Here is a 22,777-nt window from a genome sequence, read left to right as displayed (position 1 = left end):
TGACAAAAAAGTCATAGGTTAGTATGTCGTCAAAATTTGGACAAAAAAGTCATACTAAAGTATGTCGTCCAAATTTTGACAAAAAAGTCATAGGTTAGTATGTCGTCAAAATTTGGACAAAAAAGTCATACTAAAGTATGTCGTCCAAAATTTGACAAAAAAGTCATAGGTTAGTATGTCGTCCAAAATCTGCCCAAAAAGTCATAAGGGGCCGTGCAATGCATTATGTCCTCACTGAGAAGGCTGTTCAATAACGTGCATGTGTGTTTGTTTCTGGGGTTGTAGTTTGAGCACATCACACACACATACACACGCACACACACACACACACACGCTGACATGCAAACATGCTACATTGCAGAAACCCAGCCCATAACAGCAACACCCAACATCCCTTGGCAACAGCCCAGCTCGCCTTGGCATCCTCGCTAATTCGGGACACACTTATCCCCCTGCACTGGAGTCTTAATGTCAAACTTCCAGTGTGCTGCAGTATGCGACAGGCGCAGCTGAGTGGTCAGCTGGAGACCAGGGAATAGCTGACCTCAGGGGGAGAGAGAAAAAAAACACCCCCGCATGTTTTTACCCACATATACCACCCATGGTATTTTATAATGCAGTGATCGTGGCAGGGTCAGTCGTTGTGTTTGAGTTGTAACCGTGTCTGTTTCATTTTCACACAGCTGATTTAATTAAACTGTCTTCCTGGACACTGATGACTGATGCACATAAAGGTTATACGTGTAAGACATGTATTTAATTAACATGTAAAATGACCATGATGTGTCACCACGAATAAATGACCAATCACAGTTAGTTTTGTGTGTTTTCATGGCAACCCTGACAAATACAAAACAGCTGATGATGCTGTTTATTAGCTTTAGTGAACTAATTGGTTTCGAACATAAAGTCTAAAAAAAGTTAATTGGAACATCCTTAAATTGTGTGTATTATTAATGACAATAATTGTAAAGACACCAGAGATGAACTACCTAATTGTTAGTTATTATTGAGAGGCTGGTAACTGGAAAGATTTGAGATATTTTGCCGAAAGATTTAAATAAACTGAACATAATCTCTATATAATATGTAGGGAAACAAATGTAATTCATTCCTGTCACAGGGGTGTGTGGAGACATTCGGCTGGAGTACATGTCGATGGTTGAAATGTGAATTTACAAAGAAATGAGAGGCTGAATTTGTTTCACTTTAATACCACCACACGCCATCATTTGACTCTTACAAAATGAGATCAGCAATCCAAGTCAGTGTCGGTCAGAAAGCAACCGTGCACAAGTTTAGGATTGATGAAACGTTGTCATCTAAATACAGGAGTGAGAGGGTTTGCAATTTTACTTGTGACTCATCGTGGGAGTGACATTTCCTTTGAAATTAGACATGCACAACGTGGATGTGTGAAAAGCTGCTGTTCACCTGTTTTCTGTAAAACAAATCATGCCTAGTGCCAAAATCTTAGTGTTGTTTTTGTATATGCCTGTTTTTTCCAACCCACATTACAAATACACTGGGTAGAACACCTGTGTTGTTGGACTGGCTGTGTTTGTAATGTGGCTTTGATGAAAAGTTTATGAGTGGATGGAGGTCATAGGCTTGGGTCCAGTTGCACAAGAGCACATGATCAGACCTCTGGTCACAGTGAGCCCTCTGCTGGCTCTGTTTGGATGTTGCACAGAATTCTGTATGATGGGAAAAAATTACTCGATTATTAATCGATCAGTAAATGAATTGTCAACTATTTGGAAAATCGGTTTGAAGCTTTTTCATTATTAAAAGTCATTTCTAGTTTCTGTAATTTTCCAGCTTCTTAAATGTGAATATTTTCTAGTTTCTGTCATTTTTTAGCTTCTTAAATGAGAATATTGTCTAGTTTCTGCGATTTTTTAGCTTCTTATATGTGAATATTTTCTAGTTTCTTTGATATTTCAGCTTCTTAAATGTGAATATTTTCATCTTTTGCTGACTCCATCTACATATTGTTTTTTTTTACATAGTGCAATGAGGATGTCGCCACTGGATCTGACCCTGACAACAGGTGTAACTAGGCAACAGTAAACAAACAAACACAGCTGCTGAAGGGCTGAAGACTGTGCATCACTGGTGACACTTTCTGACTATTTTGTTATCAGCTGATTTTTTTATATATCTTTTATTCCTTGTGATTTAATTTGCGTAAAGCATGAGCTCTGACGTTTTAGTGTCACGGCCACACTGTGACAGCAGGGCTGTGGCGTTGATGGTCCCGGAGCAGAATCCTCCTGTGGAGCCCGCGGTCCCGCAGCTGTCCTCGGGCTCAGCCACCGCCGGGTACCGCTCGGCTAAGTACACCCCGCCCGAGTGGTTCTCCAACTGCCACACCATCCTCCAACAGGCTGGTGCGGACTGCCGCGAAGCCCAGAGCGTCCAGCGACTGTCCAAGACTCTGCACCGGGACACCGAGGCTGCCACCCAGAAGACACAGGCTGAGGGGACGCGTCTGCTGGGAGACAGGCTGCAGGACATCCACCACTGGAGGTCTGAGCTGCAGCGGCACATCGAACGGCTGCAGGCCGACACTGCCTCGCTGTTGGCGCTGAAGACGCGGTTGGAGAAGGCGCTGGACGCCACCGAGACTCCGTACGCCATAAGCGCGGATAATCTGAACTGCAGGACGAGAAGACCAGGTCCAGACCTGGTCAGAGACTCTGTGGAGGAGGAGCTGTTAAAGGTGACTGTGTTTTCAAAAGTAGCACTGGATGTCAGGGGCGTGCACACATTTCAGCGGGCAGGGGCACAAGTGAAAAAACGGCACCCCCTCTCAATTATTATTTTAAAAAAACAGAAACATTACACTGGCAACTTTTGTACTTTATATTATTTAATTTAATTTAGTGCACATATACTGTACAGGTATACAAGGGCAATGTGTACTAACAAGACATGAAGATTAGCGCCAATGATATCTAAAACACCTATATAAACTAAAATTTAAATTTAAATTTGTCTCAGTACATATAGCAACTTGTATTATAGAGTTCCAGGTGCCCACACACACACAGAAATGATGATTTTCTGCGTCCCAATGCTCAATGCTCAACAATAACAAATAAATACATTTACAAGATGAATAATTAGTCAATGAAGCAAACATGTACATGGTAATATAGTATCATTAAGTACAATAGAAGTCAACATGCCTGATTGTTTTGCAGGAAGTGGACTTAATCAGAAACATCCAGGCCCTTTTGAAGAAGACAACGGCCCAGGTTGTCACTCAGATCAAGTAAGTCTCCACTCCCGTCCACTGGAGGTCAAACTGCCTGACATGTGGCTCAAGCTGCCATCATTTGATGTATGTGTACGTGTGTTCATGTGTGTGCGTATCAGAAGGAACAGAGAGGCCAAGCAGACGTTAGAGTTGGACTGGTCCGATAAGTACGAGGCCTACAATTTCGATGACCGAGGTGGAAGATACAGTAACACAAGTCCAGATACGCAGCGCCATGCCAGCTCAGCCTCCATGCAGGATCAGTGAGTCTTTCTCTGCGTGTGAATGCTGAAGGACCTGAGTCACAGATATCCAAATGTGTTAAATAGACAGCCACTCTCTCTCTCGCTCTCTGGGTTAGGGTTAACCCTCTCAATCAGAAATATAACAAAAGACATAGTTTGATGACAGCGGGAAGCAGCATTGACTAATACAATGAGTAGTCGTGATTCATTAGTGACACACAAAGGAACAAAAAAACAAGAGACGCTGAATGTTTCATAGAGGATTTTCCCTCCCCAAGATTTAGCAGAGATGGGTGACTGATGAAAACATTAAAAGTTCCATTCATTTCCATTGATTTAAAGCATGGTACTGCCCCCTTTTCACATTATTTCCTAGGGTTCACCACAAACTTTCAGAACTGAAGAAGCCTCTTAAATGAGCAACATCCTCAAGAAAAACGTCATGTCCAGTTGCTAACAAATGTGTTTTGGATAACGATGACCTGGTTGAAGCCTCCCCCATAATGCAAGGCCAAAAGTACATATACAAGGCTTGTTCTAAGGCAACAAAAACCGAACCATGTTTGTTGTTTAAAGCACTTATACAAGTACATAAACACACTTATGGTTAGTTCAATATCAGTTGTTCAATATCTGTCAATTAACCCTCCTAAAATGTTACCCACTGGACCTTTGTATGTTTTGGTAAGTAAAACTTCTGGTCTGCCGCAGAGTGTCTAACCCTGCGGCATGGACAAAGTTCACTCAGGACAACCTGAGTGTGGCTGTGCAGGAGGAACAGGCCACCAGCAATCTCAGGTCAGACTTTGTATATGCTGCTACAGTCACAGTAGCATTATGATTTATTTACTGACCGCTCATGCTGTTTTTGTGTGTCAGAATGCTGGTGGAGCAAGTTCTCCGGGACACCACAGAGGATCTGAGAGCTCAGTGCTCCAGCGTGGACCAAGCCTTTAGCCAGCGCTGTGTAGAGATGAAGGAGGCCAAAGCCCAGCTGGAGATTAGGCTCACCGAGGTAGACAGGCAGACAGAGAGACAGACAGAGGAAGAGGGAAAATTACCAGCTGGTTGATTGAGCCACTGTGCAATCATGTGTGTATGTGCAGGTCCTGGAGCAGATTGGGGCTCAAGAGAGGAACATTGTAGCTCTCCAGCAGGCCATCCACAGTAAAGAAGCTCCACTGAGAGTTGCTCAGTCCAGGCTTTATGTGCGCTCCCTCAGACCCCACATGGAACTCTGCCGGGATGAGCCTCAACTCAGGTGCGCGCGCGCACACACACACACACACACACTGGTTCACAGAGCTGTCAACTTGTTTGGTATGAAAAATGAGAGCTTCTTCTTCCTGCTCATTCAATGCCCATGTCTGCAGTTTGGAGGGGGAGGTGAGGCAGATTGATGCCACTGTGGCGTCTCTGCAGCAGCAGCTGAGTGATGCCAGAGGCTCTTTGTCCCACCTGGAGGAGTCACGCATGGCCCTGGAGAAGGACGTTAACTGTAAAACCCACTCTCTGTTCGTCGACAGAGACAAGTGCATGACTCGCCGCGAGCAATTCCCGACAGTCTCTACTCTGTCAGGATACTGAAGACAGCGGTGATTCCAAGTGTTGTTTGAAAAATCTTAAATTAGAAAGAATCTAGAATTCTTTGTTGCTTGATGTGTTGTGTCAATGGTTGCTGAAAAAAACTTAAAAAACTTAAAAGATAACGTTTTGGTTTTTTTTAATCTCAAAAAACACCAGCACCGAATCATTTCAACCAGGTTATTATCATCAATATATCTGAATAAAATTGAAAAGACGGCTATGAAGAGATTGAATTATTGCACAAAACTTATTCCAGCAGTCATCATAGCTGTGAAATGAAGGATAAAGCATACACACAGTAATGGCGTGTTTCTACCGGCTCGGCACGGCACAGTTAAGTTGCATTTCCACTAGCATAGTACCTGGTACCTCATGGAGTAAGTACTGAATAAACAGTTTTAATTAACTGATTCTAATGACTCAGTTACACTGAAAACCACCGCTTTACAAGTGACTAATTTGTGTTTGTCGCATGTTAAATTAAGTCACCGCAGTTTCGTGCAGCCATGACTCCGCCCATGTTGAGTAGGTACTATTCAATTATTTCTGTAGTGGAAAACCAACCTAAACCGTGCTGTGGCGGAGTCGAGGTGAGGCGAGCTGGGACCATATGTGTGTGTTCAGTAGTCCAGTGCACATATGAGTGCGACTCCCCGTTTGATCCAGTGTCCCTGACTGTGATCTGTAGGCATCTCCACTGACATCACATAGTTGGTGGAATGGCCGGTGGTGGAGAGTGTCCCTACAAAAGCACACAGGACATTTCACTGACATGAAGAAGACACTTAACACTCTTTTCCAAGCAGTCTAATGCGCTGTCGGTGGAAACTACACTTTCAGACTCTTTGAGAAATAAACTAGAGTCTAATTTTGGTAGTAGTAAAACCACTAAAAAACATTGTCTGTACACACTCGGCAAGAACAGAGAAAGGTGTTATTATTCTTGAGGTGGCAACAACAAGAACAAAGTTAGTTCTGGCCAGGACATTTCATACTTCAAAAGAAACTTCTGGGAGTCCTCATAGAGAAAGACAACATTTCCGCATTAACCGCGCCAACTTCAAATTTCAGATTTGGATTCAATCACATAATGAAACACCTCACAAGTAAAAAAAAATAGTTCTGCACAGATGTGTCAAGAACAAGCTGCAAGAACTCCCAAAACAAGGCTGCAATAAAGTCATGAAGTCATTATTTTCTCACAGCCTTTCGGAGAGAGAGAACACATTTCTCTGTTCTTGCCGAGTACGTACAGGCGTTAAGCCCCCCAACACCTAGTCACTCTGACAAACAGTTAACTACATGAGCAACATCTCCACAGACATGGGCTAAAACTACACTCCTTACCTATTTTTGCAAAATAGCTTGTTAGTTATAACATAGATTAATTGAATCACGCTCAGATACTGCGTGTGTGTGTGTGTGTGTTTACCAGCACGTGTCAGGGTCTTGTAGACGGGACAGAGGTAGACCCCAGAGGTCGACGGCTTGTGGTTGGGTTTGGGGATCAGCCAGATGACGGCCATTTTTGTGTGGAGCTCCTTGGGCTTGGACTCTGTGAGCTGAACTGCATTACTGTCCCAGCGAGCGCCCTCCAGGAACAGACCATGGACGTAGCAGCCCACGTTTGGTTTCTCTGTTATCGCTGACATGGACGCCACTATCACCTATGGGATGAATACGTACATCAGAGACGGGTAAGACACTGGTTCACAGTTGACAAACAAGACAATAACTCCCATGATCCCATGCCAGACTGTACGTGCTAAGAAACACTGTACACGTTGGTATTGTTAAACTCAACAACGGCAGCAACACATGAAGCGAGACACACAGCTTACTGTCTGACCTCGAAGTCAAAACCGATGGTGTCGATGGAGGCGCTGTAGCGGCGGGCGTAATTCTGAAGGGTTCCAGTGAGAAAAGCCTGTGGGAAAAAGAAGCCACTGATCCAGAAGACAGGCGGAATGCCATCACGGATCCATCCTTGCAGGAAAGTGATCCTCTGAAGCAGGTCTGACACCCAGGAGGCCAGAGGCTTCAGGGAGGGGTAAGCCTGGAGGGAGAGCAGAGCATAGAATTATTAACAGAGTAGAAAATAGCCTCCCTGTTTATAGAGCAGCTCAGTATAGGGATAAATATCATGTAGATTAAAAATCTCCAAATTGTCTTTTCATGTGATGAATTTATTATTATTTTCCTACTGGCTGCTCATATACAGTAAGAAAGATCAGGTGGACGACATCTGTCATGAGTCGGTGTGTCTTGCCTTGGATTTCCACACATCAGGGACTGTGTTGCTGAACAGGCTCTGGGCCATGAGCTCCAGTTCTGATGACATCACCACTAAACCCTTCAGAGCCTTCACGATGTCACTGAGACTCTGAGAGATGACCAGCAGCAACTTGTTATATCTGAAAGACGTGAAACACACAAAGAACCCGGTCAAAGGCGTAAAGATGATTTCAACAGTCGCAAAATCCTGTTCCTATTGTTTATTCAATAAAAGAAAGTGTACATTCTGAGTCATAAAATAAATGTTGAAAAAGCTCATTCTCCGGCCCAAGATGGCGTAAGACGCAAAATAAGCCTGGTATTACAGCACAAGTAATAGTCACTCATGGCAAAACAGAGTTCATAATGGTAAACTGAATTGTTCCTAAAGACAAGCTGCACACCAAACCAGACCATCATCAAACATAATATAGTATTCTGAAATAATCTGTCCAACCTAACTCACTTTAGTTAAGTTGATGATCTCAGTCACAGCAGCTTGTAAACATGCCGAAATTGCTGTGTCATGACCAAGCCATAATATACTGTAACTATGGTGACTAACTTTGGCTGTTAAAGGGTAACATTTCAGCTACCAGTCCTAAATAAAGATATTACATTTAATCTTTATTTATTGTATTCTGGGGTCCTTTCTATTTAGATAGAATAAAAAAGTTATCATGATCATAAAGTGATCATCTGATTTTAGGTTAGTTTTTTTAGTTTCATTTTAATTTTAACTTAGGTAAAATTCCTTAACTTTTTGCAATCATTTTTAACTATTACATTATAACAGCTGCTAAGACCACAGCTCTACTTTTATTTACTATTTTACTCTGTTGCTTGTAGTTTGTATTATGTGCACTTTAAGGGATGTGCTTCAACTTCTGTTGTATCACGTATACGATGTCAATAAAGGAATCTTAATCTTAATTTGCTAGTCTCAATTCTAAATGTAAGATGTAAGAAAATACACTTTGACCTTGAGGAGAAGGGTGACTTGAGCAGCAATGAGGCAAAGGCACATACTATACTACATCCAGGGGAGTTGTGTGATGTTACCTGATGACCTCCTGGATGAGCACGGTGTTCATGGACTCCTCATAGAGGACCGGGTATTTTTCCATCACTTCATGGACACTGAAAGGTGGAGGGATCTTTTCAGAGATGCCTGCCACTTTCTCCTCCACTATCTGCAACACAGGAGATCACGAATGCAACATGACAAGTCTTAGCCATAGCCCAGATACTCCTGTATCTCGACATAGGATGTATTTTTTCTGGTATAGTAAGTATGTTGGGAAAACCTCTTCCTGAAAATCTGGAGAACACTTCTTGGCAAACGGTCATAATGAGCAGGTTTACCCCCAGTGCTTGACAACATGTAATATGGTCCTTTTTTATGGTACACCGCTTTCACACCATGGTAATTATTGTTGCCAAGATTCGATTTTTGTTTTATTTAATTTCATTTGTATATAATTTTAGTTTTTTTTTATTATTATTATTGTGTGCATGTTTATTGTTCTTTTGGGTAAATTGTTTGAATTTATGTAGCACTTTTCTCATCTTGATAACGCTGCGTTACACTACAGTTTTGCCTTTCACCCGTTCACACCCATCCACTCACACTTTCATACAGCGCATCTACTGTATGTGCAGCAGGAGCATCGTGGGGTTAAGTGCCTTGCCCATGGACACATTGGCGTGTAGACTACTGTTTTTATTTTTATTTTATTTTAAGATTTTCAGTATTTCTTTTGAACGGAAGGCTGTCACCACAATTTACAAAATGCCTGTCCATAAAATTTGAAAAAAGAGAGCGCATGATTACATGACACGCCGCACCCATTCATGTGCTAATGAGGACAACACAGCAAGACAAACAATATATTTACCTCTTCTTGAGTTTTTCCCCCAGCGGACATGCCCCGAGGCTGCAGGCGAACCACAGTTTCCAGCAGGGTGAAGGTCTCGTTTTGGGCAAAGCTGATGTTTGCATTGTCATGGAGACCAAAGATCTCTGGTGGATCGTTGATGGGCAGGCCACGAATGTATGTCAGGTAACCCTAGGGTCAGGATTGCCAGAACAACTTGTCACTCGCTGACTTCATCTGGTCAACATTTGTTTGACATTCAAGATTTTGAAGCCCTTCATTTGTCAGTGAGGCACGTTTTTCATGTAATATGCTGAAATCTTATCTGTTTTGCCATCAATAAATAAAGTGTAGTATAGTATGGAAACGTTTTCATCAGCAGGCAATACTGTAACCAGTGATTCCATCTCTTTCCTTGCGCTCTCTCATCAAAACTCCACCCTAAAAACACGGGTGACACACTGCCAGACATCTCATAATGAACCGTGATGAATTCACTGGATCCAGTGAATTCATCATTCAGTGCTCATGACACTAGATTGTTTTCTTTTTTTTTCTTTCATTTAATGATGGCTACCAGGATGAGAATCACAAATGAAATATCAACTGTAGCTCTAAAGTTGGTGTGTTAATGCGAGTGTCAAAATAACCTTCAGACATACAGTCTGCAGCTCTGCCGGGATTTAACCTGCACAACAGCTACTCAGGTGACATGACAGAATACTTACAGTCTTATTCCTTTCACCTCCTTGTTTGCAGAGGGTAGCAAGAACAGAGAAAACAGTGTTTCTGTTACTGTGAACTACTTACAAAAAGAAACTCACACAAACTCTAAAAATGTTACAATTTCTAATGTATTTGTTACCTCTTTAGGACCTTTTCTGGCATTAACACTGACTTTGTCAGGACTAGTAGTCCTCATGGAGACCAAAACTGGGTCCTAAGGAGGCAGAACCTCATTTCTGAAGAACTGGTTAAGTTTAGAGGTAAGATTTGAATTGTGGTTATGTTAAAGTTAGGGTTAGACATTGATTGGTTATGGTTAAGGGTTAAGGCTGTCGAAATAAATAAAGTAAATATAAATAGCTGCACAAACCCATGTGTGTTGATTCGGCTCAGACAGTGGACTACGTAAAACTTTACTAGGGATTTAATAAAATCCCAAATAAACCATAATTATCTTCCAAAGATTTTTGTTGACTCATCAAATACATGCATCATTAGAGACTTCCTATTATCTACAGAGGTGATACAGTGACTCTACATAGTACACACAGCTTTGGAGCACGACTGCAGTACATTTATCATCATGATGTTCTGAGTCCTCTCTGTTTCCTTTTCCCAGTGACCAACCTTGATATCCAGATCTGTGTCTATCTGCCGGTAGACTCCAGATGTGGAGTAGACATGATCATCGGAAAGAACTGCAGGACAGTAGAAGTCTTCCAGCACGCTGAGCAGACATCGTCTGTCCCAATCATCAGTCACGCGGCCGCCATAGTTGATCTCCCCTGCAGTGTATTTTAGCACCTGGACAAATGAACGCACACGTTGACTGACTGAAAAACACTATAACCAACCAACTATAACCATAACTATAATGATCCAGATTTGGATTCAGACGAGATAGGGAAGTACTGGACATGTGTAACTCACAAGAGGAATGAGAAAACTGGGGCAAACCGAACAAGAACAACAAAACAAGAAAGAGCTTTCTCTCCACCACCTTGTATGGGATGTCCTGGTACTCATCCAGGAACATTTTGAGCTGGCTGATGCAGATGTTCAGGTCTCCGTCTGTGAATTCGTAAGGAATGTTGAAGCCCAAAGGGCCAAACTTCCTTCGCTCCAAAACAATTCCATGGAAGAGACACAGAGACAGCAGCAAAGACTTGAAGTTTGTCATCTGTTGAGGCGAAGAGAACAGTGAGCAGAGGAAAAAAGTTGAAAATACGGCACTGTTTATAGAAAATCAGGCCAAAAGTACTACAAAACAACACAAGACAAAAACAAAATTGATCCAAAGAAGCTGATTTTCTTGTAAAAGTAAATGATAAGGGTGAAAAGATAATGAGCATGAATGGACTCAGTGGGAGGGATCAGACAGACCTTGGTGGAGGAGGAGATGAAATCATTATTCAGCCTCAGGTAGGTTTTCTGTAGGTTGGCCTTGATGCCTCTGGGAGGCTCAATGGTCATCTTGGAACCATTTTGTAGAATGGACACTGGGAACTTGTTGCTGGGGAGACTTGTGAGCCACAGACGGAAATCCTTGTGAACCTGAAAAGAAGGTTAGACATGCAATCACCATAAGGAGAAAAACGCTGGTTAGACAGACATGCAGTTGTATATTCTGTTTGTGTGTATTTTCTGACCCTTGCTGGATTAATGTTTTCGATTAGTCTCTCCATTGATGGCATCCAGCTGGGGGCCAGGTGACAGTTTTGGAAAAAGACCCACTGACCTCTCTCCATGGCAGCATGCATCATAGTTTCAGCCAAGGGACCCTGAATCACACCAGCAAAATCTAAGTAAGCCATGTAAGTTGAGGACAGGATGATGCAACAGTACAACACCAGTCTCAATTCTAATATATGGCGTGGAGAGTGTGTGGCTGTTGACTGGGGCTTTTAGGACAATGAGTTTGGATGTATCTTAAACCCTGCACATATTTGTTTTAATTGTCTCAATTGTAGAGTCTTGGAAGATCAAGAAACTTTAGTGTTATTGTCCTGCAGTGCAGAAACAATCAAACTAAACAAACAAACGAAATATGTTACACTGTCTCAGGCTTTGGTCAGAAAATGGAGAAAAGAAAATTGTTTATTAAGAAGACCATGACAGTGGCATGGTTCTGTAAACAAGTGGCTTTCCCCAAAGTCAAAGGCAGTGCACAAAGTACCTGGCCCTGGCCCAGAGAGATTGCATTCATTTTCTTGGAGAACTGCATGACGTCAGCAAACTTGTAGAGGTCTGCAGCGGGGTCAGTGCCCGGGGAAAGGACAAATATAAGGGGAGTGGAAGGAGACGACTCTTTAAACACCACAGACAGGTCTGATGTCTGTAAAAAGAGGGAGAGAAAAGGACTCATAAGCCATAAATACCACTCATATATACTGTGCAGCAAACACACAATTTTAACTTTTTTTTAGCACTGTATTATTTGAAGAACTCGCTCAAAAAAGAGATGATATACTGTATCTCAAGGGGTCATTTCTAAAGAAATAAATCTCCACCTGAGGTTCTATGAAGTGTTGTCCCAGCTGAGCTGAGACAAAGTCCTGCAGGCCTTGAATGACGCAGTCAGGCCTCAGACAGCGCAGGATCAACAGCTTCTGGAAGGAGTCCAGCTCTGTGTCCCACTGCTCCGGGAGCATCTCCCTGGAGGTAAGCAAAACATTCATCCACACAATGTTAGACACTGACAGCTTCTCCTGCAGGAACGACATTGTGCTTTTCAGTGTGGACGGACCTGTGAGGCTGATTGCTGTCAAACATTCTCTTGAAAGCCTGCAGATGTTTGGTGAAGCTCTCTGCCAGGTTGTTGAAGTTGTCCAGAGCACTGAGGGCCACTATGTCCTGCCATGCCCGCTCTGAAAGCCAGCTCACTGCCGGGTTGGTCATCTCCTGGGCAGGGGTTCCTCCAGATAGCAGGAATCGCCACTCAGCCTGACACAGATTCAAGTGTATCTGTATTCTCTTGTACGAGCTCCAAGAAATTAAATTAATTAATAAAATATAACGAACGAGCGAAAAGAAACTCACCAGGTCAATATTGTTCTCATTCATCATGATGCGAGTGCAGAGAAGGAAGGCAAACATGAGTTTATGCTTCTCAAACAAACTGCGGCACACATTACTGTACAGGCTGAAGGTGAAAAACTCATTGACATTGTTGATTCTCTCCGTCACTGTGTCTGTGAGAAAAAGGGTCAGAAGAAAAGGTCAGTGGCAGCTGATCAGGTTTCTTTGTCATAAACCAATTCTTGAGTATATTCATCTGCACATGCATAACAGAGAGAGAGAGAGAGAGAGAGAGAGAGAGAGAGAAAGAGAGAGCATCATTTTCTGTGTAAATTCTTTCTACCTGCTCTCTCAGAGTTGGCAATGCTAGCCATGAAGATACCAAGGAACCACTCAAGAGAGTACTGGTACATGGGGTCAACACCAGACAGGTCAGATACACAGAAGAAGAGGATTTGTGCACGGCCAGCCACGGCGACATACTCCAGACGGGTGGCATCAATGTCCTGTTCGGTCTTTTCCGCCGCCATGACTTTAGCCTGCCAATAAAACCAACTATTATTAGAAAATAATCTGTGTGTAATGAGGTTGAATGGCTCATTGCTGAATGTAAGGGAAAATAACTAGATTTACAATGAATATATGATATATGACATATTAGAGGTGGAAGCTCTCCAGTTCCCGACCTTGATCTCTCCAGCTTTGACCTTGGAAGCCTCCAGCACTTGGATGAGCTCCTCGTTGTCCACTGGGTTTCCCTCCGTGGAGCTGAGCCTGTACAAGATCTCATCCTCAATTTCTTTCAGCTCCTGTTTCATCTTGGCGTTGCTGACGATCAGTTGGTTTTTAGCCTCCTCCAGGTCTGGACGCTCCTCAGCGACCACCTGCCCCAGCAGCTGATCCTCTAGACCACTGAACGTACACAAATACAGTTGAATACAAACACTAAGACTGAGAGAAAATGTTTTTTTGTTTTTTTTTATGAGATCATTTAAAAAATATTGAATAAATAGTTAATATTATATCAAATCTAAATAGTAGTTCAGTGTAATAAAATTTGATTTGTGTTATCTGTATAAGGTGTGTGTTACCTGGGTGACAGGGTGAAGTTGATGAGCGTGACTTTGGTAGAGACCTCAGGAGAATAGTGTGGGTTCGGCAGCTTGGTCGTGATGTACATCCTGAAGTCTTCATGGTAGGGGATGACTGATTCACCCAGTTTCAGCACCGTGCCCCCTTGCTGCTTAAATGTCTAAGAGCCATGAATGCGAGTTAAGGAGAGAGGTGTGTGGTGGATATTTGACATTGCACACACACAAGTCCTTTTCATTTGTATTAGAATCAATGATGTGTATTCACCTGCTGCAACAGGACAGGCTCCAGAGCAGGATCCAGCTCCTCTCCTACGTTCTCCAAGAGACAGGGTTTACCAAAGCGAATGGTGTTCTCAAGACTGCGTAGGAAATCTTGGTCACTGAGCTTCATAACCTCTAATCCATTGTCCCGCTCCTGGATGGCAAAAAAAATATGGTACCCTCTACAGCAGTGATCAGATCAGTCCATAAAAGGAAGTGTCCTTACCTTGTTTTTGATCCACTTGTTGGCTTGTCCCTGTGGATCAATGAAAAGAGCCCAGCGCAGAGAGTACAAGGCAATCACACCATTCTCCACTGAAAGGTTATCCTTGGGCAAACCTGATATCTACACACATAGAAATGATAAAATATCATGATAATGAAGGGCAATGACTAAGTTCATTGAAAGTATGCATGAAAAATAAACTTGGAGCTTTTCTGACAACAACAACGAGCTACAAATCAAAACCATTTTTATTTTAGACTGGTGATACACAAACACACTTTTGGGTATTATGTTCAATTTCTGCCACCTAAATGTTACACACTAGACCTTTAAGATGTCTTAGGAGACTTTGCCGGTTTGGGTCTGACCTGCCAGGAGCGGATCTTCACTGGATCTCCGAGGGTGCTAATGAGGCTGGGTCTGTCAGTGTGTGGAACATTTAGCTCTTTGAAACAATTCAGCCATTCATCTGCCATGGCTGTCCTGTATTCTCCCTAAACAGAAAAAAACAGTGGGTGAATAATGATTGTGGTGGCTTTTATTTTAGTTTGTGCTTCTGCTAGTTTTAGTTAGTTTCTGCTTGTCATGGTAAAATATACACATTAGAGCTAATGAAGCCTTTAATGTGTTTTCACATACACACAGAGTCATAACCCACTTACAGTGAAGGGCCCCAGGTACGCTATGTATGCTGCCGACAGCAGGACGTCACCCGTTACATTGTTAATCATGTAATCCAGATGTTGTATCGTTTCCTTCCAGCGCACTTTTTCATCTGCCAGTCCGCCAATAAGCTGAAGAAAAGCAATACATTAGCATGAATCAAGTGAATCAATCAACCAGCCAATGATTGACGACTATCGATGTTACAGCAGCTAAATAAAGCATAATAATACACTACTCGTTTGGACACAGGGTAACATGGTGTATCAAACTTGTATTCTGTTCCCGTCCGACTTTTTGTTTTATGAGCTGCTGTAATGCTAAATATCTCTTTTCGAACCTTGTCTGCTCGGACGAGTCGGGCCTCACACAGTTGATACTTGTGGTCCAGCTCATCTTTCTTAGCTTTACAGTCCAGGTACTTGGTCTGTAAAGTGGCAACTCCACCCTCCACCTCGGCCAACTTTGCTTTGGCATCATCCAGAATACGCTGGGTTCCTGCTAAGTCCTCCTGAGCCTCCTGGAGAGCTTGCTGTACAAACAATGTTTGAATTACACTTGTATATGGAAAAAAATTACTTTAAATTCATTTCCACAATGAAATAGTTTTTTTTTGTTTTTTTTTACCCTTTTAGGTTCTACGCCCTTGGCCACAAAGTGATACACATGCATTGCTCGCACCCACTGGCAAATGGATGTACAAGCCTTGGAGACCTTGGCAATGGAGGCTGGTTGGAACTCCTCATTATCTATGTAGGGCTGGATTAAACTGATCACATTGTCAGGGATGTTGTCCTGCAGAAAGGATTAATGTCACAGAAAGCTCTAATATCAGCATCAAAACTAGAAACACAGCGACCTGCCAATTTTCAAATAAAACCGGAGAAAGGCAATAATATTGTTCAGGAAAGACTATGATAACACATAAAAGACTCTAAATACAATAAAACAGGAATAAATTAGATAAGCTACCTTATCATAATTGAATAGGCTGTCAAGAAACTTGGCAGGATCCTGTAACAGACCCTTTCCAGAATCCCAGTAGTCGTCAATCTTGGTGCCAGGCTTCTCTCCGGGTATCTTTTTGGGTTTGATGCCCTTCATAATACACACAGCCTCAATAACCAGTCTCACTCCCTGAGGAGGTCGCTGCATTGCTCGCACCTATGGATATAAAACAAACCTTCAGTAACATAACACATAACAGTAATGGAAGATTATCTTGACCAAATCCCTGACCTCAGTGACATCATTCTTATTAAGTGACTTGAGGCTGGTGAGGGCAGCATCCAGTGCCGGCAGAGCCTCATCCAAGTCTCTCTGGGCATCTGCTGCGATGGACCCTGCAAAACTGGCTTTCTCTGAAGCTTTGGCTTCTTCTGCTTTCACTGACTTCCGGGTCTCCTCTGCAACCACCGTGTCTTTCTGTCAACGTTACATATAAACCACAATCAAGATACACATTTCAGTGATTTCAATTTATACATTTCAGTGTGGATTGTAAAGAAAAACTTAGTTATTCACTTTAGTTTACCAAGGCAACATTGTCTTTAGACAAAATAATACAACTAATGAAATCTTTACTTTGATGGTCTCCATGGTGACTTCAGTTTCTCGAGAAGCCTCCTCCAACAGGGGTCGCATTGTTTCCAGCTCCTCTTGCATTTTACTCACATCCTCCGCTGTGCTAAGGAGCTACAGGAGACACAAGAGTGTTAATACGTATACATTCATTCATACTATTAAACATACATATCCACTCAAGTAATGTAAGAGCAAATTATTATCATCATCTGTGGCCTGCCTTGTCCAGACCAGTCTTCATGCGCTGACGAGCACTGCACAATTCCTTCCTCTTGCGTCCAGTGAGAGCTGAGAAGATTTTGAGCAGCTCCAGGTAGCTCTTTGGTGTGACGCAGTTGTGGCGGGAAAGCTCAGCAAGGTACTGTTCACACTTTTTGGCAACCATCTGGTGGATTTTCACACACATCATTGTCTAGAAAAGGGGAATCAATCAGGGAGAATATGCTCAATTGAAAGTTATTTCAGTAATTGAGGTTTATATTTCTAATAAAGGTGCAGACTCAGATGTTGTTGGAGTTAAAATAATCCATCCAATGACTGTGAGCAGTGACTGAATTGGAAATGCTTTGAATTTGTCAAAACATTTCAATGAATATGTAGCACAGGCTACTTTGGACCACGACAGAGTTACTTCCATTCCAAACAATGCATTTTGTTCTCTTACATCAAATTATTTTCTCCAATTAGAAATGATTTACCATCCATTTTTGTGCCCAATTGTAAGTCGAATTCCCTTATAAATGTACACACACCACACATGTCCATCATTGTATCTTTCAGTGCACTCACTCTCATTCACAGGTATATAAACTTAGCTACATTAGTCCACATGTATGCCAGTGAAATTTATTGACCTTAACCATTTCAACTACATGCTTAACCTCATTCCTTAATTAATGGCCCTTTTCCACTATGGTCCCAGCTCGCCTCGCCGCTCTACGGCACAGTTTAGGTTGGTTTTCCACAACAAAAATAGTACCTATTTAACGTGGGTAGAGTCATCACTGCACAGCTGCTTGAAACTGCTGTGACTTCATTTGTCACACACAAACTAGTGACTAGTAAAGCAGTTGTTTTCAGTGTAACTGAATCATTAGAATCAGTTAATTAAAAAATATTTGTTCAGTACTTCCTCCATGACCGGAGCACAGACTCCGTCTGACACAGTCACTGGACTAAATACAGCGGCAGTGTCTGTGATGCCAGTCGCCGGTGTCGATCAGCAGTGCTGTCGTTAAATACATGCGTGACGTTGTTCACTATGCTACTATATACACAAACGTGTCCTCACCAGTCCCTCCATGGCTGTGGGGCTGGCTTCAAGCTCAGGCAGCTCATTAAGAAAAGATGTGGCCACAGCCAGCAGAGCCTCCTCTGGCCAAGCGCTAAACCAGTCTATGGTGCAGCACGTCACCAGCGAGGGAAACTGCCTCAGCCGGGCACGAAAAACCTCACCAATGGGACTGCAAGATTAAAAATGGAGAGACTTACGGCAATGTGGAAAGGGGAGAATGAGGAGGAATGGTATAAAAACACAACTGCAGAGTTACGAACCTCATGCAGAGCACAGTGTGGATGTTGTTGCGGACCCTCCTGATGTAAGCAGCCATGAGGTTGGCTTTCGTTGGCTGCTGTCCCAGATCCAGCACGACTGGCTTCATTGCTGTCAGGATGCATTCCTGCTCATCTGCTGCATACAGGTTGGGAACATCCCCAGAGTTCAAAATATTGTTGATATCCTCCAGGAAAGACTCGCTTTTAATCTGTCAGATTATCACAAAATAAGAGTGAGTCAAAAGGTAGCATGACTTGTAGAGATACATACTCACAAATACTTCATTCCAGATTTGTATTTACTCTTTCATTTCATTGACACACAAGCTGCCAACACCTGCAATCTATGCTAGAAAAATCAATATGTATGCTCATGATGCAGTTATCCCCACAAATCCATAATACAGGTGCTAAGAAAGTAATACTGTATACCTGTGTGTCTACAAAAAGGAAGGTGATTGGCTGGTTCTGGAGACCAGCTTTCAGCATGATGCTTTTGATATCCTCCCTCCACTCTGTTTGACCATAGTTTTTAGACAGCTCAATCTGGAAACACTCATATTCTGACCTGAATAATGACACACACTGTTAACACTGGGCACATGACTAAATACTCACACACTGACGTTTGTTAAATATTTTACATGATTTTTCACTCTTATACCTCCATTTATCACATGGCAGTAACTTTAACAAATTTGACACAAAATACTGACTATAATGACCATCACATCACATGTCATTTTATGTCAATCTTTCATGTCTATAGTATGCATAATATTATATGCTCTGGAAAAAAACACTAACCGATAGCACAAAAACATTATAAATCAACAATGATGAATGATCACGGTCTTAAAGGGAGAGGATCAAAGTCTTACATGTGCGAAGCGAGCTTAGTGAGTGACTGGCGTCCACTACCGCCCACTCCGAGCAGCAGGGCATTGCCCAGGGGCTGACGCAGGATGCGGCTGATGCGGCACACATGCTCAATGGCATCCATGAAGAGCACCAGCTTCATTTTGGTGGTGCTAGTCTGGTTGTAGTCTTCCATGTATTCTTCCATCACTTTAAGTACCTAAAAAAAATTACAATGTAAATGAGGCATAAGAAATAAGTATGCCATCATATTAAACAAATGTATCATTAATCTGAATCAGAAATCTTTTCACACAGAATTATATATTTTATTTACTTTTTCCAAAACCAAAATTTTTAGGCATTTTTGCCTTGACTTGCCAAAGTTAGTGATAAAGAGACAGGAAGCCGGGTGAGAGTGGAGGGGAGTGACATGTAGTAAACGGTCTGAGTCAAACTGAGGATCTTCAAAAACATTAAAATTCAGTCACTATTGACAATTATCATTATCAGATTATTAAAAGGTTGATTTGTGCTTATTCTCCTAAATAGAAGTTAAAGAAACTTGTTGACTGTTGTTTTAAACTTTCACGAACAGAAAGCACATTTGACATATCTATTAAACATCCAATAGCTAATTACATGTTAGCCCTCAGACTGTGTTGAAACTATTGCAGAAAATTGTATGGCAATTCTTTTGAACTGAACATTTATTTTTTGTATAGAAAAGTGTGAATTGAAGTTCCGGTCTGTTAGCTGTTATGGTAGCAATGACTAAAACACAACACAGGCCATGGGTCCACTCACCTTTTCCTTGTCTTCTATGATTGTGTAGACTTTGTGGTCAGCTCCAGGAATCATGAAATCCCCATAGAGAACAGGTTGGCAAGACACTACCTCTTCAAACCTGCAATCAAACTCCTGAATGCAATCTGTCAGGAGCCTGTTGAACCAGTCCCTGTCTTCAGCACACACCAGGCGGTCCTGGAAAACCCGGCAGCTCTCGTGGTACCACAGCCGCAGCAGCTGCAATTTGTCCTAAAAACCCCAACATAATTTACCCGTCCTCCTTTCATCAAAAACCACTTAATACTCTGTTTTTACATCTTTCCGTTTCAAATAGTCAAAAAGTGATTCATCCTGAAAAAGTTCCTCTCAGTAAAGAGGTTATTATCACCTCCGTATTATTATTAGTTTGATTCTTTTGGATCAGTTACCTGTATTATCCCAGCCTCAGCCATGAGGATGCCCTGGAAGACCTTGGACAAGTCTCTCAGATTGAAGGTGTAATGGGACTTGGACGGAGTTGGTAGAAGTTGGGAGGTAATGGTAGAGTAGACTTGGATAGTGGCAGCTACAAGGGCATCATTCAGCGGCTGGATGGCTGGCACAGGTCCTGATGAAAAACAACAGGATAGAAGTGACATTTAATTATGCAATTCAGTGGAAAATATATTCACTTTAGTCTAGACAACAGGTTTTAATTAGACAAACATTTCTGTTTGATGTGCTGTATAAATAAAATGGCTTAAAATGACAAATGTATCTTTCTATACTATGCATGCGATGATTATGACGGACGTCTCTTCCTGTGACGACAAATCAGTGGCCGGCAATTTGACGACGTCACGCTTAGTGCCTACTCAGCTCACTTGGAACCTCGCCAGAGCAGGTACTAAAAAAAGTACCTGGTAACAGGTACTATGCTAGTGGAAACGCAACTTAACCGTGCTGTGCCAAGCTGAGCCGAGGCGGTGGAAATGCGCCATTAGAATGTGTGTTTTGAAGCGTAAACCTCAGAGGCAAACAAAGAAGATCCCTTCTGGTATTCAAAAGGCCACCGTAGTTCTCTGACATGCTTAGGAAAGGGAGGGGTGAGCATTATTGTACTAATTCTTATATAGTGGACCATAAAGTTCTTCAATCCTGCACTTGTCCCACCATTGATATGTGGCCTTACAATTAAAGATCTCAGCAGTACTGACTCACCCATCCAACTGCCGAGGATGGTGGAGAAAATCCTCTTCTTGCTGGCGTCCTCCATTTCAGTGAAGGACAAGAAGTTGAAGTGGCGCGTGAAGCGCTGGGTGACGGGATTTCGGCCTCCACCTGGAGGTCCCATGGCACAGGCAAAACTCATGTCCACCAAGTGCTTGAAAGTACCTTTGAATTTGGGACAGGAACAACAAAACAGATTCTCAATCTGTTGGATTTTTCACCTTTCTGATCAATCAGTCATCTAGCATGAACTAATATTACTGTTGTCACAGTGAAATATGGTACAATAGTTTACAATTAGTACAAAAGAGACAAAATCCAAAAATAAACAACTATACTGCAATTTGCTCACCAATCTGCTTCCTGTCATACCAGCCTCCGTGGTCGATGCACTGACGCAGCAGCTCAATAGGAGGCTGGGCACCATAGGTTTCCAACAATGGCATGTTAAGATCATCAATAAAGAAGATAAAGTGCTTTCCAATTGGAGGCCCAAACACACCTTTCCGCCTGATATGCAGATACAAGCATCATTCAAATGGCGAGTCAGAAATACTGAATATGCATTGTTGCAATCAAAGAGCTGGCGAACCTTTTGTCAAGTTTACTGTCAAAGTAATCTTGAGTTTGGTTGGCTGAGGTGCGAGCAGAGAAGACAAGGAAGTGTGTGACGTATTGAGCAGGCATGTTCTTCAGCAGCTTGTCTGACATGGTGAGGGTCTTTCCGGTTCCAGTTGGCCCGATACAGAGCACCTGAATCACAAACACATTAAATACATTAAACCACTGGTCTTTTCGAAATGGGATTTCTTTAACATAATAGTCCAAACAAATGCTTTTAAGATTAAGTACTCACAGGTTTCTTATTGGTTAAAAGCATATCAATAAGGAAGGACATTCTCACAGTGTCAACAGTGGGAATGAGGATGTCAGCATAATTTGTCTCTGGAGTGATTACAATACTGTTGGTGTATTTCATCCAGGTCACCCACTGGACCTGGAATACAGACAAAAAGACGAATGGGTCAGTGGAGATAATGAAATTAAATAGCATCTGCCTTCCATACATAATCTGTATTTTCAAACCACATCTATTTACCTGTCTTTCCTCATCTTCATCATCCTCATCCTCCAAGGTACTAATCCCTGCATCATCAAGTCTGTAGTCATATACTAGGCCCTCATCTGGAAGAGATAATTGAATCTGAAGGGGGAAAAAAAATACATTTGTGTTATTTGAAATACACCTCTGTTCAGAAATAATCCAGTAAATTCTCACATTAAACAAGATAAAGCAGGAGCTTTGATCTGACCTTCTCCTCTGCCATCTTGTTTCTGAGCCAGGCACTGAAACGCTGGCGGCTAGCTGCGTCTCCTGTGGCACCTACACTCCACACCAGAGAAAAAATGAACCAGGGCTCAATCAGCTCCTTCACACGCTCCAGTTTCTTTTGAGGTGGTGGCCTTTGATCCTATAAGACAGTAAAGAAATGATTAAGTGAGCACAATGAATACAGCAGTGTTGTATTAGAGCCAGTATACACAAC

The 22,777-nt window shown here is 42.3% G+C and overlaps 2 protein-coding genes across 5 annotated transcripts in view; one reads left to right on the top strand and one right to left on the bottom strand.

Moving 5' to 3' along the window:
• Window positions 1-1,979: 1,979 nt before the first annotated feature.
• tekt4 (tektin 4) lies at window positions 1,980-5,314 on the top strand. Its single transcript, XM_044027511.1, has 7 exons — window positions 1,980-2,725; window positions 3,210-3,280; window positions 3,385-3,528; window positions 4,222-4,308; window positions 4,390-4,525; window positions 4,617-4,771; window positions 4,884-5,314. The coding sequence occupies exons 1-7, from the start codon at window positions 2,198-2,200 to the stop codon at window positions 5,095-5,097; spliced, it is 1,335 nt and encodes a 444-aa protein (XP_043883446.1). The 5' UTR covers window positions 1,980-2,197; the 3' UTR covers window positions 5,098-5,314.
• Window positions 5,315-5,671: 357 nt separating this feature from the next.
• Window positions 5,672-22,777, bottom strand: part of dnah1 (dynein, axonemal, heavy chain 1) — a 29,312-nt gene continuing 12,206 nt past the window's right edge. For 3 of the 4 annotated variants that reach the window (XM_044028154.1, XM_044028155.1, XM_044028156.1), the window contains exons 39-77: window positions 22,544-22,702; window positions 22,330-22,434; window positions 22,087-22,227; window positions 21,823-21,983; window positions 21,583-21,740; window positions 21,222-21,395; window positions 20,450-20,628; window positions 20,040-20,270; window positions 19,256-19,452; window positions 18,807-18,942; window positions 18,375-18,583; window positions 18,112-18,283; window positions 17,041-17,232; window positions 16,821-16,931; window positions 16,476-16,661; window positions 16,209-16,400; window positions 15,864-16,031; window positions 15,577-15,768; window positions 15,236-15,367; window positions 14,942-15,067; window positions 14,574-14,693; window positions 14,352-14,501; window positions 14,084-14,244; window positions 13,679-13,904; window positions 13,336-13,531; window positions 13,014-13,165; window positions 12,721-12,917; window positions 12,485-12,629; window positions 12,151-12,309; window positions 11,624-11,755; window positions 11,358-11,528; window positions 10,975-11,154; window positions 10,602-10,778; window positions 9,270-9,440; window positions 8,434-8,564; window positions 7,367-7,511; window positions 6,947-7,153; window positions 6,530-6,764; window positions 5,672-5,839 (exon numbers count right to left, since the gene is read on the bottom strand). In XM_044028154.1, the coding sequence (XP_043884089.1) occupies window positions 5,718-5,839; window positions 6,530-6,764; window positions 6,947-7,153; window positions 7,367-7,511; window positions 8,434-8,564; window positions 9,270-9,440; window positions 10,602-10,778; window positions 10,975-11,154; window positions 11,358-11,528; window positions 11,624-11,755; window positions 12,151-12,309; window positions 12,485-12,629; window positions 12,721-12,917; window positions 13,014-13,165; window positions 13,336-13,531; window positions 13,679-13,904; window positions 14,084-14,244; window positions 14,352-14,501; window positions 14,574-14,693; window positions 14,942-15,067; window positions 15,236-15,367; window positions 15,577-15,768; window positions 15,864-16,031; window positions 16,209-16,400; window positions 16,476-16,661; window positions 16,821-16,931; window positions 17,041-17,232; window positions 18,112-18,283; window positions 18,375-18,583; window positions 18,807-18,942; window positions 19,256-19,452; window positions 20,040-20,270; window positions 20,450-20,628; window positions 21,222-21,395; window positions 21,583-21,740; window positions 21,823-21,983; window positions 22,087-22,227; window positions 22,330-22,434; window positions 22,544-22,702 (6,498 nt within the window). In that variant the 3' untranslated portion in view covers window positions 5,672-5,717. Of the gene's footprint in view, window positions 5,840-6,529; window positions 6,765-6,946; window positions 7,154-7,366; window positions 7,512-8,433; window positions 8,565-9,269; window positions 9,441-9,976; window positions 9,997-10,601; window positions 10,779-10,974; window positions 11,155-11,357; window positions 11,529-11,623; window positions 11,756-12,150; window positions 12,310-12,484; window positions 12,630-12,720; window positions 12,918-13,013; window positions 13,166-13,335; window positions 13,532-13,678; window positions 13,905-14,083; window positions 14,245-14,351; window positions 14,502-14,573; window positions 14,694-14,941; window positions 15,068-15,235; window positions 15,368-15,576; window positions 15,769-15,863; window positions 16,032-16,208; window positions 16,401-16,475; window positions 16,662-16,820; window positions 16,932-17,040; window positions 17,233-18,111; window positions 18,284-18,374; window positions 18,584-18,806; window positions 18,943-19,255; window positions 19,453-20,039; window positions 20,271-20,449; window positions 20,629-21,221; window positions 21,396-21,582; window positions 21,741-21,822; window positions 21,984-22,086; window positions 22,228-22,329; window positions 22,435-22,543; window positions 22,703-22,777 lie in introns of those variants that run through there. The other variant, XM_044028157.1, reaches the window with a different exon arrangement.

The sequence above is a fragment of the Solea senegalensis genome, linkage group LG6, assembly GCF_019176455.1.
Source record: "Solea senegalensis isolate Sse05_10M linkage group LG6, IFAPA_SoseM_1, whole genome shotgun sequence".
Taxonomy (NCBI): Eukaryota; Metazoa; Chordata; class Actinopteri; order Pleuronectiformes; family Soleidae; genus Solea; species Solea senegalensis.
The sequence above is the reverse complement of the archived record's forward strand: the minus strand, read 5'-3'. Positions and strand labels throughout refer to the sequence as shown.

Bases quoted from the DNA above. Each gene is read 5' to 3' on its own strand.
- tekt4 (XM_044027511.1), top strand. From the start codon at position 2,198: ATGAGCTCTGACGTTTTAGTGTCACGGCCACACTGTGACAGCAGGGCT. The intron at 2,726-3,209 runs GTGACTGTGTTT...ATTGTTTTGCAG, and splicing joins TGGAGGAGGAGCTGTTAAAG to GAAGTGGACTTAATCAGAAA. The intron at 4,309-4,389 runs GTCAGACTTTGT...TTTGTGTGTCAG, and splicing joins CAGGCCACCAGCAATCTCAG to AATGCTGGTGGAGCAAGTTC.